At 31.7% G+C, this 16,182-nt stretch overlaps 1 protein-coding gene across 1 annotated transcript in view; it reads left to right on the forward strand.

Annotated features, from left to right (window-relative positions):
- Positions 1–16,182, forward strand: part of LOC143063641 (protein C-mannosyl-transferase DPY19L1-like) — a 312,490-nt gene that overhangs the window by 230,224 nt on the left and 66,084 nt on the right. Inside the window, exon 20 of the mRNA XM_076235893.1 lies at positions 4,510–4,684. Within this exon, the coding sequence (XP_076092008.1) occupies positions 4,510–4,684 (175 nt within the window). The remainder of the gene's footprint in view (positions 1–4,509; positions 4,685–16,182) is intronic.

The raw sequence follows: 16,182 nt of genomic DNA on the forward strand, positions 1-16,182 counted from the left end.
TTCCCCTTCATCTCTAGCCAATGTATAAGACATATATAATTTTAATATCCTCAATTTTGAGTGTCACTGACAAACAATAAATTTCGCAGTCCCTAATGAATCGGTATTGCCCGGCTCTGCAGCTGCCCCAAAAAGCCCACTTTAAAAGAAATCTGCAGAAGGGGTGTTTTACATATATGTACTATAGTTTAGTTGCTATCTCCCTTTACGTTTAATAAGACGGTGCTATGTATGAAATTTAAAAATAATTAAACTGCAAGCCATCTGCTGTATTTCAAAAGGCTATCTGCTTCTTCAGAAAATACTATACGTAGTTATTATCTAGTCCATTTTATTTTTACAAGAGACTCAGATAAAGTCCATACCACAAAAATAATCAACAACACTATGTACAATTCTATAAGCAATCATCATTCCAAAATGCTATACAGTTACACCAAAAAATTAAAATATTTTAGTTTCCACATTTTTACGCAATTCATCCTCTGTAACTTGCAACTCGACTTTCTTAACTCGCAACTCGACTTTTGTAACTCGCAACTCGACTTTCTTAACTCGCAACTCGGCTTTCGTAACTCGCAACTAGACTTTTGTAACTCGCATCTCGTCTTTCGTAACTCCCAACTCGACTTTTGTAACTCGCAACTCGACTTTCGTAACTCGCAACTCGACTTTCTTAACTTGCAACTCGATTTTCTTAACTTGCAACTCGATACTCGACAACAAGTGAATCTCCTTAAAACATGATACATAATATACAGTTTACATATATAAAACAATGAAAATAAACAATGTAGACACTTTGAACTATAATCCTTGTCTTTCTTTTAATCAATATATATATATATATATAAAAGATTCAAATTATATCAAGGACTCCCTGCCCTCAGTCTAGGTGACTTTTTTAAAAAGGAGCCTAATTTGCAAGTGTCCTGTTTTGTTTCAGGATTGAGGATATGTTTTAATTTATCTATATCATTTAAGTTATTATATTTATTTTTATTTAAAAATTATGTTCTTAATTGTTCATTTATTTTACATTTGAAAAAGAAATGAAACTCATCATCTAGTACGTCACAATGTGTACATAGTCTTAAATCTCTGGGAATTTTCCTGTATCTACCAGTTTCTATTAATAAGCAGAGTGGTCACTTATTCGAAATTTAGAAATTAGTTGTCTATATTCAAAGTTTTGAGAAAGAAGGTATGGTTCAAAGTTATAGCTTTTCTTTATTTTTTTTAAAAAGTTGGAGTCTTGTAAATTTAATATTTTATCATTATATAAATTTTCATAGGAGTTTTCTAAATTTTGTTTGTATATTATTAGCCTATTATTTTTATCCTTATTTTGGTTAACAATTTCTAAATCATTTTGACTTCTGACATGATTTACATAGGAGTACCAAGAATAAAAACCTGCATTATGTAAAGTTTTTGCCAAATTGAGTGTCTCTTTTAGTAAGGGGCTAGTTTCTTCCCTTAATAGTCTATCATGAAAAAGAAAAGTTTGTCTTCTTATAAAGCAATCAATAGGGTAGCTGCCTAATTCAGATCGAGCAGCTAATATTACAAGAGCATTTTTTTACTCCTAAAGTTAACTTATTAAATTTATTTAGTACTTTATCAGGTGGACTTTTGTCAATGAAATTAAGAGTATCTACTTTTTTATTATTTTTATCTCCTTTAATTGAAGCTTTATAAAAGGATGAGTATGCATCCTTATACCATATTTCACTGTTATAAGTTAATATTGGTCTAACGAGTGAGTTAAATAAATGGTTTGACAAATTTACAGGAGTCTGATGAATCGAATTACAATATGTTTTTATAGAATACATTACTTTCATAGATTTTTTGGCTAATTCTTGTGCTGAATGAATAAGATTTCCATTCTGACTAATAATATTACCAAGAAATTTAAACTTGTCCATTTGCTCTAATTTGTCACCATTATAATTAAAAGAATGGTTAAGATTTTTCATATTGTTACTTGTGCTTAAAATCATAGTTTTAGTTTTTTTTACAATTTACAGTTAACTGCCATTTATCACTGTGAGTGAGTATTGAGACAAATGGTTTAAACTTGACTGAAGACCCTCTTTAGTTTCAGACATTATCAAAATATCATCAGCAAATAGGAGGCTTCCAATATTTGTCTGTTCTATTTTCAAGGGATCACAGTCATCCTGTTTAAAAATTTGAGGTAGATCATTTATGAAAATATTGAATAGGGTGAGACTTAAAGAATCCCCTTGTCTTACCCCTCTAGTTACTTCAAACCAGTTAGTGAGTTTATCATTAATCTTAATTGAAGATTTTGTGGTTGAATACATATTTTTTATTACTTGATACATTTTACTGCCAATACCCTGAGACAAAATTTTATAAAATAAAGCTGTTCTCCAAATGGAGTCAAATGCTTTACGTTTAAGTCAACAAAACAAATATATAATGGTTTCTTTTTTAAATTTTAATATTTATTAATCAAAGTTTTAAATTTTAATATTTATTAATCAAAGTTTTAAATACAAATAGACTATCTGTAGTTCTTAATTTAGGAAGAAATCCAAATGTTCCTGGCTAAAGGAGTAGGGGCAATAAGGCCCTTATTTGGCCCAAAAATTACTGCAAATTTAAAAGTTATCATACATATTTTTAAATTACTGAAAAGTATCTCAGGTAGAAGGTATTCAGAAAAAGAAAAAAAAATTTGGACATTGAACAAGTTACCATGGCAAAAAATCATGCCTTAATTTGCATATTTTGTAAAATTTTGTGATTTTCCTTGTTTTTCATCAAATTTTTAAGTATATTTTCGATTGGAAAAGTATGTGCGCACCCAAGAAACAACTTTATATTTGTTGAGATTTTGTCAATAGTAATAATAAAGCTTCAGTTAAATTATTTTGTTGTTTCTTGGCTGCGCACAATGTTTCCACAACAGAAATAAAGATAGAAAACTGCATAAATTCTGAATTTTCTTCGTTTTTGTGAAAACAGTACATATTATGACGTAATTGTGACGTCATCACATAAGAATCTTAATGTTTTTCATTTATATTTCTTGACCCTATGCATTTCTTAAGATTATGTGCTAATTTGAAAAAGTTATCAAACATTTTATTTTCTTGGGCCAAAACCAGGCCTTAATGCCCCTACTCCTTTGTTTTCCATATATTTAATTATTCTGTTATTTAAAATTGAACTAAATATTTTGGCTATACCATTTATAAGAGATATTCCTCTGTAGTTATTTGGGTCTTTGGAATCTCCCGACAGAAATAGAACTCAAAATCTTTAAAGATATCTTTGTCCTCTTGGTCTATTATAAAATAACTGCAATTATCTTGATCATAATAGACCATTCTCTCCTAAGTTTCTGTTTTATTGAAATTATCTTCAATACATGCAGCAGAGAACAACGAGAACAAATGCGTAATGATTTATTATTGCATTAGAATGCAAATTGTAGTTCTTTACCAAACTTTTCCGAGATTTTGTCATTCAGAATAGAAAACTCAAAATTTGGTTTTACAAGAGAAAGATGAAAAAAGTTGGTTTCTGGAGAAAAATAAAATATGGCACAAACTAACATTTATCATGCATCTAGCTTTGCATTGAAGTGCTATTAATGAACAATAGCTCTTTAAGTGGTAAACAATGTAAAACAAAAGATGACACTGTAATAAAAAAAAATGAAATAGGAAAACATTGTAATATATACACATACAAGTAGAAAATATTTGATGATTTTGGTGTTTTCTTATGTATGAGAAAACAAATATAAATTAGCAAAAAAAAAAGACCAATTGAGAGGAATATTTTTATCGGTTTTTTCCCCTCATTTTTGTTGAGCTTGCGATTAACAGCAAAAGTAGGCAAAACACTGGGTTATGCCGAACCCTTACGAATTTTTAATTAATTAGACAAACCAGTTTTGAAAGGTATTAATTGATAAATAAAAAGTATTTGGACTGTATCAGTTGACCGAAATTTGAAATATACAGGTTCCGGCTTACAAAGGGTATTTTAATAAAGACTGAAGTGCAGACGAAAGGACTTTAATTTTCAGCTGGACTGGACAGAAATCCGTTTTAATCAGGCTCAGGTTTACACAAATTTGACTATCATGATGATTAATAGTTCAAGTTTATGTTTTGCACATCTATGCTGATTTTCGTGTTGTTTCAACACATCTTGTCAGATCTGCTTTACCTCCTGTTTGCTGATAGTTTGAAATTTTAAAAAACTACTCATTGATCAAGGAAATTTTTCATCAAACTAGTATTGGTCTTCAGAGCTGGCTACTATCCATGCATGTTTGTGTCCAAATGTGTTGTTGAAATTGCAGATTTCCGAAATTTTTGAGGGTGGCCTATTTGTATTGTTCTAACACATCTAGTTAGTTTTCAAAAATTATTCATTAAGAAAATATGTCCATAGCTTTCAAAATTATTGATGGAGAAATGTTAACTGACATTTCTATTTATAACAAAGCGTTTGTTTTAGATTTTTGGGTGGATTGGAAGCAGAGAAAAACAGTTAGTTTTAGTGACAATTATTGCAGCTGGAATGACATACCAAGGTGTAACTAATCTCCAACACCAGTGGTCTATAATGGGAGAGTACAGTAATGTTCCATTGGAAGAATTAGTGGATTGGATCAATGCAAAGACTTCAAAAAGTAAAGTACAATTTGGTTTTAAAAACATATGAGTATAATACTTGTTTGGTTACTAATGGGCCGCCTGATCAAATGAGTAATTAGACCATATAGGTATTTTTCGAATAATTATGACCCAGCTCAACATCTCAACAAAAATGACACACTTTATACATTCTGAATTCTTTTACTTTTTCTTAGTGTTTAAATTATTATTTCAGAATCAACATTCTTCTTATTTCTGCTTAGTTTCATATATTTGATGTGTAGTTGCTCATATTCATACGTTCGTTCTTACTGCAATTTTATGATTCGCATGGTAGGTATAGTGTTCGGCTATGATCATAGTTTTTCGAATGAATCGGCCCTTTTTTTTTGTGTAAATCAAACTTTTTCGAGGGATAAAACATGTAATAATGTCAGTTAACTTCTTTTCCTTAATAAGTCCCCTACCGGCGAAGGGGGATACAATTTATTATTCGGGTTGGGGTCAATATGGAACAGCATAGTGTATTGCACAAAATAAATGAAAGGGGGGTGGGTCTTTTTTTTTTGGAGGGCTGGGGCAATTCGCAACAGCATAGTGTATTGCACAAAATCAAAAAAGTTATATAATATCAAATCATATAACCAATTCTAAGTTCATGGACTACAGTTATTCTGTTTCAGAAACCGATTATGTGTCAAATATTTAATTACAATACAAATTCAGACCTGTATCAAGCGAATATTGTGTCCATTTTTGCCCCAACAGTTCAAGGTTGGACCTCTGCGGTCGTATCCAGCTGCACTCGTAGAAGCAATTTATTATAAAAGATTTTAAAAAGACATTTTTTGTAAATTATTTGAAGAATTTCTTATAAAAAAAAAATCTTACCTTTTACAAAAATATTTTCCTTTAAAACCACTGGGCCAAACTTGCCCACAATCATAATTAGGATATCTAGTTTTTAAAATGTGTCTGTTGATCCCGCCAACCAACCAAGATGCCTGCCATGGCTAAAGTAGAACATAAGGATAAAATGTAAATTTTGGCTTTTATCTCTGAAACCAAAGCATTTAGATAAATCTGACATGGGTAAAACTGATTGTTAGGTGATCTGCCCTGAAATTTTCAGACAAACCGTTGTTGGGTTGCTTTCCCTGAATTGTAATTTTAAGGAAATTTTGCAGTTTTTATGCGACCACAAAAACTTTTTTTTTGTCGAATATTGGTATTAGGTCGTATTCGTTGTCAGCGTCGTTCAAATACAGATGGTTTCCAGATAATAAATTTAGTATAAGTAAATAGAAATCAAATAAACACAATGTTTATAATTACAAATGAAAGGTTGGAATTGATTTTTTTTTTTTACCCTTTGTTAAGGAATTTGGGTCCGAAAAAGGGGCACAAATAAGCATTTTTCAGTCAATAACTTGTGTTTAAGTATATAAATCTCTCTGAAATTATACCACCATTTTCCATACTACAAAGGGATGGTTGTGGGAGGTTATAGCTCAAATAGTTTAGCAATTAGGGGGAAAACAAGGGTTTTTCTGGTTGAAGGACAATTTAAATGAGTAGTTATTGTTGCAAACTCGATTAGAAATTTGAATTGAGATTATTTTTGGAATAAGGGAAAGGGGGAGGTGAAAAGAAATTTGAGACGGGGGTAGAATTTTTCTCAAATTAGATTTTAAAAATTAAGAAGAAAATTTCTTCAAATATTTTTTTTTGAGGGGATTAAAATTCAACAGCATAGCGTTTTTCTAAAAAGCAAAATATTTTTTTTAAGTTCATTAGACCACATTCATTCTGTGTCAGAAACCTATGCTGTGTCAACTATTAAATCACAATCCAAATACAGAGCTGTACCAAGCTTGAATGTTGTGTCCATTCTTGCGCCAACTGTTCAGCGTTCGACCTCTGCGGTCGTATAAAGCTGCACCCTGCAGAGCAACGGGTTAGTTATTATCTTGAATATTATTATAGAAAGAGATAAACTGTAAACTGCAATAATGTTCAGCAAAGTAAGATCTACAAATAAGTCGCCATGACCAAAATTGTCAGTTAAACCCTTTAGGAGTTATTGCCCTTTATAGTCAATTTTTAACAATTTGTCATAAATTTCTGTTATCTTTAACAAAAATCTTTTACCCTGAAATTACTGAGACCAATTTAACCATACTTAGCCATAAACATTATAAGGGTATCTAGTCAGGATGACAATTTGTTCCACCAACCAACATGGCCGACATGGTTACAAATAGAAAACAGGGGTAAAATGCAGTTTTTGGTTTACATTTAAACTAAAGCATTTAAAGCAATCTGACAGAGGGCAAAAATTTTCATTCATGTTAGATTTATCGGCCCTGAAATTTCCAGACGATTCCAACAACCTTTTGTTGGTTTGCTGCCGTTGAGTTACAGAAATTTGCAGTTTTTTCAGCTCACCTGGCGCAAAGAGCCAAGTTAGCTTTTCTCATGACTTGGCGTCCGTCGTCATCGTTAACTTTTTGTATTTTTAACCACTGAATGGAATGGAACCAAACATGGCATGAATATTCCTTATGAGGTGATGACCAAGTGTTGTTACTTTGTAGCTGATCCATCATCAAAAATCGCCGCTAGCGGAGGACTTTGTTTAACATAAGACCCTATTGGAAATACATACAAATGTCTTCTGTTAGAGAACCACTGAACGGCATGAAACGAAACATAGCATGGATGTTCCTTATGAGGTGCTGACCAAGTGTTGTTTAGTTGTAGCCGATCCATCATCCAAGATGGCCACCAGTGGGGGACTTAGTTTAACATAGGACCCTATGGGAAATACATACAAATGTTTCCTGTTAGAGAACCATTGAATGGAATGAAACCAAACATAGCATGAATGTTTATTATGAGGTGCTGATGAAGTGTTGCTACTTTGTTGCTGATTTACTGTTCAAGATGGCCACCAGGATTTATTATTAAATTACAGTCTCAATATTAAACTATATTTGGCCTCAATCATTATTTAAGTATCGGTTGTGATTTTTTATTTTTTTATGCCCCGCCGTAGCAGATTACCAATCTAGGGTTATACTCCTTTAGGGGTAAATTCAGTAAAAAATCTCCCATTGACTTTAATGCTAATCTATGTGTGGAAATAAATTTATACCTGATTTACCTTTAGAAATTAAAAACTTTCATATATCATTCATGAAAGTACAAATGTAGCCCTATCTTTTGCAACAATAAAAACATAGGGTCATGCGGCATTTTTGGGCATTCACATGGCCTTGTTTACAAACAATGTAGATTCCCACTGAATTCCTATACTGACCCCCATTACTTTTCAACCCTGTAGGGGGAAAAAATAGTACATTCAGCATTTTTTTTTTTTTTTTCAACTCTAGTTTTGATCCATCTACCATAAAATATTAATTACAAACATTATCTACCAATCAGAAGAGCACATGACTTCACTTTTAGACAGAAAGCTCTCCCCCAAATGAGCGGTCTCTGGTGACGTATATTTATTTACTGAATTTACCCCTTTACAAAAGGAAAAATTGCTGAAATTTTCATTTCTGTTCTCTTCTCTCAACAAAATTTAATGAAATGTATATTAATAATGCTTATTATGACTAAACTCAGTTTCAGTTCAAATTTTGGCAGCTTCACTTTTACAGTTCTTGAGTTATGTCCATTTAATAAGTTTTATTATAATAAAAACATTTTTGGCAGTAAATTTTTGTACACTAAATTTTAGCTTTATGGGCTACTGTTTCAACTTGTGTAGGTTTTATTTCTTATCAATGGTGTAATAAGAAACCGAAAATTTCCATGGTCTTTGTCTAGGAATTATGCAAGTTTTCGATTACAGGCAGTCAAGGTCAGCATGGTCATGGCATGATCAGGGTCAATACTAATTATCATTGGCCACAAATATTTTAATTGACCAATGAGGTTAAAGTGCATGCTAACTTTCAACAAGCGTCAAGTTGCGCCCGCATTATCGCAATTGCACTGAATGCTACTAGACGCTATTTTTGTTTTGCCAGAAAAGTAAAGATTTTCAATTTCCCACCCACCTACACCCTCTTTTTTTTTTAAAGTTTTAGTATTATTATTCTATCATATATATGTTGATTGTATATAATTGTTTGTTTATGTTTTGTAATTTGTTTATTGATGAGTGGCGGTATTTATTCCCCACCTTTGCAATTGTTGTCATTTATTCAGTTTTGTTTGATGACATAATTGTCCATCACTGTCAGTTATATAATGCTTTATGATATTCTGAATAAATGACCTTTTTCACAAATCTTGAGTTAGATATTCTGCAAATGAACTCGCATCCTTGGTTTCCATTTTCATGTCTTTATTTGGACAGGAAGAAAACTTTAGCTGACAAAAATAACGTTATATGATAGCTGGGGCATCATCTGTGTCCCTATGGACCCATTCCACATTTATTATACCCCACGCAACGAAGTTGCGGAGGGTATAATGTTTTTGACCCGTCAGTCAGTCCGTCTGTCAGTCCGTCCATCCGTCAGTTCTGTTTCTTGTCATCGCAACTCCTCTCAAACCACACAACAGAATTTCACGAAACCTTTTCAGATGAAAAGGACATACTATGTAGTTGTGCATATCGACAGGAAATTGCGATTCAATTTTTTTTATAAGAGTTACGCCCCTTTGAACTTATTTGCTTAATGTACTACTGCAACAGTTTGTCATCGCAACTCCTCTGAAACTACACAACAGAATTTCACGAAACCTTTTTAGATAATAAGGACATACTATGTAGATTTGCATATCGACAGGAAATTACGATTCAATTTTTTTTCTAGGAGTTACCCCCCTTTGAACTTATTTACTTTATTGTACTACTGCAACAGTTTGTCATCGCAACTCCTCTGAAACTACACAACAGAATTTCATGAAACTTTTTAAGATAATAAGGACATACTATGTAGATGTGCATATCGACAGGAAATTACGATTCAATTTTTTTTCTAGGAGTTACATCTCTTTGAACTTATTTGCTTTAAGGTACTACTTCAACAGTTTGTCATCTCAACTCCTCTGAAACCACACAACAGAATTTCATGAACATTTGTAGATAATAAGGACATACTATTTAGATGTGCATATCGACAGGAAATTACGATTCAATTTTTTTTTCTAGGAGTTACGCCCCTTTGAACTTATTTGCTTCAATGTACTTCTGCAACAGTTTGTAATCTACACTCCTCTGAAACCACACAACAGAATTTCATGAAATTTTGTAGATAATATGACAGGAAATTATTATTCAATATTTTTTCTTATACAATTTTTTTTTCTTACACTTATTTAATTTCTCCAATGATAATGTGGGGACGTGGGGTATGTGAGCGTGCTCACTAAGGTTCTTTAATTTTATATGATTTCAAAAACCCAAGTAGAGTCAGGTGAGCGACACAGGCTTTTGAGAGGCTCTTGTTGTTTTATACGACAGCAAAAATTGAAATGTTTTGGTCGTATATTGGTATGCCGTTGTGGTCGTCGTCGTCGTCGTCATCTGAAAATATTTGGTTTTTGCACTATAACTTTAGTATAAGTAGATAGAAATCTATGAAATTTAAACACATGGTTTATTACCATAAAAGTAAGGTTGGGATCAATTTTTGGAGTTTTGGTTCTAACAGTTTAGGAATTGGGGGCCAAAAAAAGGTCCCAAATAAGCATTTTTCTTGGTTTTCACACAATAACTTAGTATAAGTAAACAGAAATCTATGAAATTTTAACATAAGGTTTGTGACCACAAAAGAAAGGTTGGGATTGATTTTTGGAGTTTTGGTCCGAGCAGTTTAGGAATTGGCGGCCAAAAAAAGGTCCCAAATAAGCATTTTTCTTGGTTTTTGGACAATAACTTTAGTATAAGTAAACAGAAATCTATGAAATTTTAACACAAGGTTTATGACCACATAAGGAAGGTTGGGATTGATTTTGGGAGTTTTGGTCCCAACAGTTTAGTAATAAGGGGCCAAAAGGGTCCAAAAATAAACTTTATTTCATCAAAAAAAAAAATTATTGGGGTTCTTTGATATGCTGAATCTAACTATGTATTTAGATTTTTAATATTTGGGCCCTGTTATCAAATTGGTCTACATTAAGGTCCAAAGGGTCAAAAATTAAACTTTGTTTGATTTCAACAAAAATTGAATATATTGGGTTCTTTGATATACTGAATCTAACCATGTATTTAGATTTTAATACGACTGCAAAAATTTAAATTTTTCGTCGTATATTGCTATCACGTCGGCGTCGGCGTCCGAATACTTTTAGTTTTTCGAACTTTAGTTTAGTAAAAGTGAATAGAAATCAATGAAATTTTAACACAAGGTTTATGACCACAAAAGGAAGGTTGGGATTGATTTTGGGAGTTTTGGTCCCAACATTTTAGGAATTAGGGGCCAAAAAGGGCCCAAATAAGCATTTTCTTGGTTTTCGCACTATAACTTTAGTTTAAGTGAATAGAAATCTATGAAATTTTGACACACGGTTTATGACCACAAAAGGACGGTTGGGATTGATTTTGGGAGTTTTGGTTCCAACAGTTTAGGAATAAAGGGCCAAAAAAGGGCCCAAATAAGCATTATTCTTGGTTTTCGCACAATAACTTTAGTATAAGTAAATAGAAATCAATGAAATTTAAACACAAGGTTTATGACCACAAAAGGAAGGTTGGGATTGATTTTTGGAGTTGAGGTAACAACAGTTTATGAATTAAGGGCCAAAAAAGGGCCCAAATAAGCATTGTTCTTGGTTTTTGCACCATAACTTTAGTATAAGTAAATAGAAATCAATGAAATTTAAACACAAGGTTTATGACCATAAAAGGAAGGTTGGGTTTGATTTTGGGAGATTGGTCCCAACAGTTTAGGAATAAGGGGCCCAAATTGAATTTTGTTTGATTTCATCAAAAATTGAATAATTGGGGTTCTTTGATATGCCGAATCTAACTATGTATGTAGATTCTTAATTTTTGGTCCCGTTTTCAAATAGGTCTACATTAAAGTCCAAAGGGTCCAAAATTAAACTTAGTTTGATTTTAACAAAAATTGAATCCTTGGAGTTCTTTGATATGCTGAATTTAAAAATGTACTGAGATTTTTAATTATTGGCCTAGTTTTCAAGTTGGTCCAAATCGGGGTCCAAAATTAAACTTTGTTTGATTCTATCAAAAATTGAATAATTGGGTTCTTTGATATGCCAAATCTAACTGTGTATGTAGATTCTTAATTTTTGGTCCAGTTTTCAAATTGGTCTACATTAAAGTCCAAAGGGTCCAAAATTAAACTAAGTTTGATTTTAACAAAAATTAAATTCTTGGGCTTATTTGATATGCTTTATCTAAACATGTACTTTGATTTTTGATTATGGGCCCAGTTTTCAAGTTGGTCCAAATCAGGATTCCATATCAAGTATTGTGCAATAGCAAGAAATTTTCAATTGCACAGTATTGCAGAATAGCAAGAAATATCTAATTGCACAATATTGTGCAATAGCAATTAATTTTCAATTGGAGTTATCTTTCTTTGTATAGAATAGTAGTTGATTATATATGTTGGAAATTTGCCAGACATGACTGTGATGTCATTTTCTATTTTTATTTGCCAATAACTTTATGTAAATAACTTCATTGGAAATTTGCCAATATAAAATGTTGCTGATGAAGCTTTTTTTCCTTATCTTATTTAAAATATTTTTAGATAATGTATGTTGGACATTTGCCAGGCATGACTATTTACATTTTGGATATTGAACCATAATAGTTTAATATTAAATTTAAAAACTTTAAATTCTAATTTTCATTTCTTAAACCAAATTCATAATGTGACATAAACCTATGTTGTTTCAACTATTTAATCACAATCCACATTTATAGCTGTATCAAACTTAAAAGTTGTGTCCATACTTGTTCTCATTTCAGATTTCATAAATAAAAAGAAAATTTCTTCAAACATTTTTTTGACAGGATTAATATTCAACAGCATAGTGAATTGCTCAAAGGCAAAAAAAAATTTAAGTTCATTAGACCACATTCAGTCTGTGTCAGAAACCTATGCTGTGTCAACTATTTAATTTTAGATTTAAATAAGTTTGAAGAAGAAATCTTTAATTGATTTGTAAAATCTTGACATTTGTTTTGTGTAAAAAACCCATATAATGTCAAAAATTTGATCACAATCCAAATTCAGAGCTGTATCACACTTAAATGTTTTGTCCATACCTGCCCCAACTGTTCAGGGATCGACCTCTGCGGTCGTATAAAGCTGCGCCCTGCGGAGCACCTGTTTTTTTTATATTAAACATGTTTTATTCATTAAGATATGAAAAGGGTTGAGCAACAGGCACAGCCTATAAAAGCTCTTTCCATAATACATGAACAAGGTATAATAAAATTGCATAGTTATTTCCCATTTTAATGCAAATCTCCATAGATTTTAAAGTCATGTTTTTTATTCTTCCTCCAGTTATATTTTGTTAAAATTTTTTCTGTGTAAATTTGGGGTATAATGCTAAAGATTAAAACTTAAAAATCTTCTGTTGCAATTACTTAAGGATAAGGTCAAAATTAATGCTAGATTGACTGGATTAAAAATATCTGTTTTTGATTTGGGGATATAGGACGAGCCGGTGGTCGGGTGGGCGGACGTATGAGTGGCTGTAAAACAGTGTCCTTTCAATCGCATGAAACCCCTTTCACTAAATTTATTCAAATTAAGCTATGTTGTATCTTGCTACTAAGGTCAAGTTCAATTTTCATGAGTTTAGCTCTTTTCGTTGTTGAGTTATACTCCTTTTTAATATCCAAGAGTGGTATTTATAATGTGATTGAGTTTTTTCTCTTTGTTAACTATATATGTAAAATTTGATAACATTAAGCCCTTATAAATAATTTTCACCTAATTTTTGCCCGGAGAAAAACTTGGACCTTCGATAGAAAAACTGGCAATCCTAGTCAATTAAGATTGGAGTGCACCCGCACGAGCGGGGTTCGAACTCACAACCTCAGTGTTGACTAGCTACTGATTACTTTGACCTATTGACCACTGAGGCTCCAACTTTATGTATGCACGTCTCAACCTAAATTGTCTATTGTTAAATTATACATCACTGAAATATACTGTACATGTAATTTATAAAATGTGACAAACAACAAAATATACAAATGAACGATACTTGTATATAAAATGTTAGTGTTAGTATACCATTATCAAACTGGTGAATACATTTGTTTAGTGTCTTGAAAAGTACTGAATTTGAACCTTTTTCTTTGTTTTTATACGACCGCAAAAATTAAAAAATTTTTGGTCGTATATTGTGTTGGCGTCGTCGTCGTTGTCGTCGTCGTCATCCGAATACTTTTAGTTTTCGCACTCTAACTTTAGTAAAAGTGAATAGAAATCTATGAAATTTTAACACAAGGTTTATGACCACAAAAGGAAGGTTGGGATTGATTTTGGGAGTTTTGGTCCCAACATTTTAGGAATTAGGGGCCAAAAAGGGCCCAAATAAGCATTTTCTTGGTTTTCACTCTATAACTTTAGTTTAAGTAAATAGAAATCTATGAAATTTTGACACAAGGTTTATGACCATAAAAGGAAGGTTGGGTTTGATTTTGGGAGTTTTGGTCCCAACAGTTTAGGAATAAGGGGCCCAAAGGGTTCAAAATTGAACTTTGTTTGATTTCATCAAAAATTGAATAATTGGGGTTCTTTGATATGCCGAATCTAACTTGTGTATGTAGATTCTAATTTTTTGGTCCCGTTTTCAAATTGGTCTACATTAAGGTCCAAAAGGTCCATAATTAAACTTAGTTTGATTTTAACAAAAATTGAATCCTTGGGGTTCTTTGATATGCTCAATCTGAAAATGTACTTAGATTATTTATTATTGGCCCAGTTTTCAAGATGGTCCAAATCGGGGTCCAAACTTAAACTTTGTTTGATTTCATCAAAAATTGAATAATTGGGGTTCTTTGATATGCCAAATCTAACTGTGTATGTAGATTCTTAATTGTTGGTCCTGTTTTCAAATTGGTCTACATTAAAGTCCATAGGGTCCAAAATTAAACTAAGTTTGATTTTAACAAAAATTGAATTCTTGGCATACCTGTCAACCTGTGACGATGAAAATGCAGGTCATGACCTGCATTGCAGAATCAAATCTCAGGTCATAAGGCGTACGAACTTTTCGAGCTGAATTTCAGTATTTATGGTACATTTTCTTATAATGTATATCAAAGATACCAAAACATCAATGCATGTTCACTTGGTTAAGTCATTTTAAATCTTATTTATAATTATTTCATTACACTTTTAAAGATTTTTATAAACTTGTGTATCACAGTCTTATGTCCTTTACTTTTTGTCATCATCTAAAAGGAGTAGGTCCGGTAAGGACTCATTTTGGCCTCAAATTTCAGTTTCATCTGACGAAAGATTTTGACCACTTTTTAAAGACTTAAGTGTCTATTTCACTTGATTTAATTAGTATAAGTGAAAGATTTTAACTGATTTAGTCATTAAAAATGATCCGATTCAAGCTCAAATATGAAAAATCTCTCAAATATGCCAAAAAACGTCACTTTTCAGATGGTTTTTGTCAAAAATGAAAGTGGCCGCATCCGTGTTCATCCACAACCTTTATATATGTTATGTATTATCATAAAATACAACTTACATTTCAATATTAAGGATGAACACGAATGCGGCCAATTTCGTTTTACAAGGAAACCGTCTAAAATTTAACTAAAATGATAGAATTTTGAAGATTTCAGTAATTTAGCGTGACTTAATGGTGCTACAACCCGATATATGTGCATTGTATTGTCAAAAACTGCCCATATTTATGTAGCAGAAGCTTTCAACTGTCCAATAAATAACTAAAGGTTTACATTTTAACAATTTTGTAAAACTGTTATATTTTGGGGCCAAAAAGGGGTCTTACCGGACCTACTCCTTTATTTTTCAATTGTAATTTTAAAATGAGACTACTAGCCTTTAAACATACCATGTAGAGGTATTACATTCAACCTTCAATTGACAAGGAAATTAGAGTATGATAAAATATAGTAATACAGTTAAAGGAAGTATAAATGTAAAAAATAATTTTCAACTTTTTTTTAAAAATTGTATAAAGGTATAAAAATAATGAAAAGTAATTTTTCAATATGTATTTGAATTTTATATTATTATGATTAAATCTTTTTCACCCATAAAACGTAAATATAAGGAATAATTTTGAATGGTGACAAAAAAGGGGAAGTAACTCTTAGTTGAAATATCTTTGTAAAACAACAGGGCAATTTATTTACGACCTAAAGCTAAGGTAATTGGTGTTAATCAACAGTGTGTTTGACACCAAAGCTGTCAAGTGAAGCCATGCACTTAATGGGTCACTTAATTTGACAGTTTACATAGCTAGATGAACTGCATGTTCATGGAAGAATTACGAATTTGCCGGTATTTCAAAGGAATATTACTTATGAAAA

Source organism: Mytilus galloprovincialis, chromosome 2 (assembly GCF_965363235.1).
Source record: "Mytilus galloprovincialis chromosome 2, xbMytGall1.hap1.1, whole genome shotgun sequence".
In the NCBI taxonomy this organism is placed as follows: domain Eukaryota; kingdom Metazoa; phylum Mollusca; class Bivalvia; order Mytilida; family Mytilidae; genus Mytilus; species Mytilus galloprovincialis.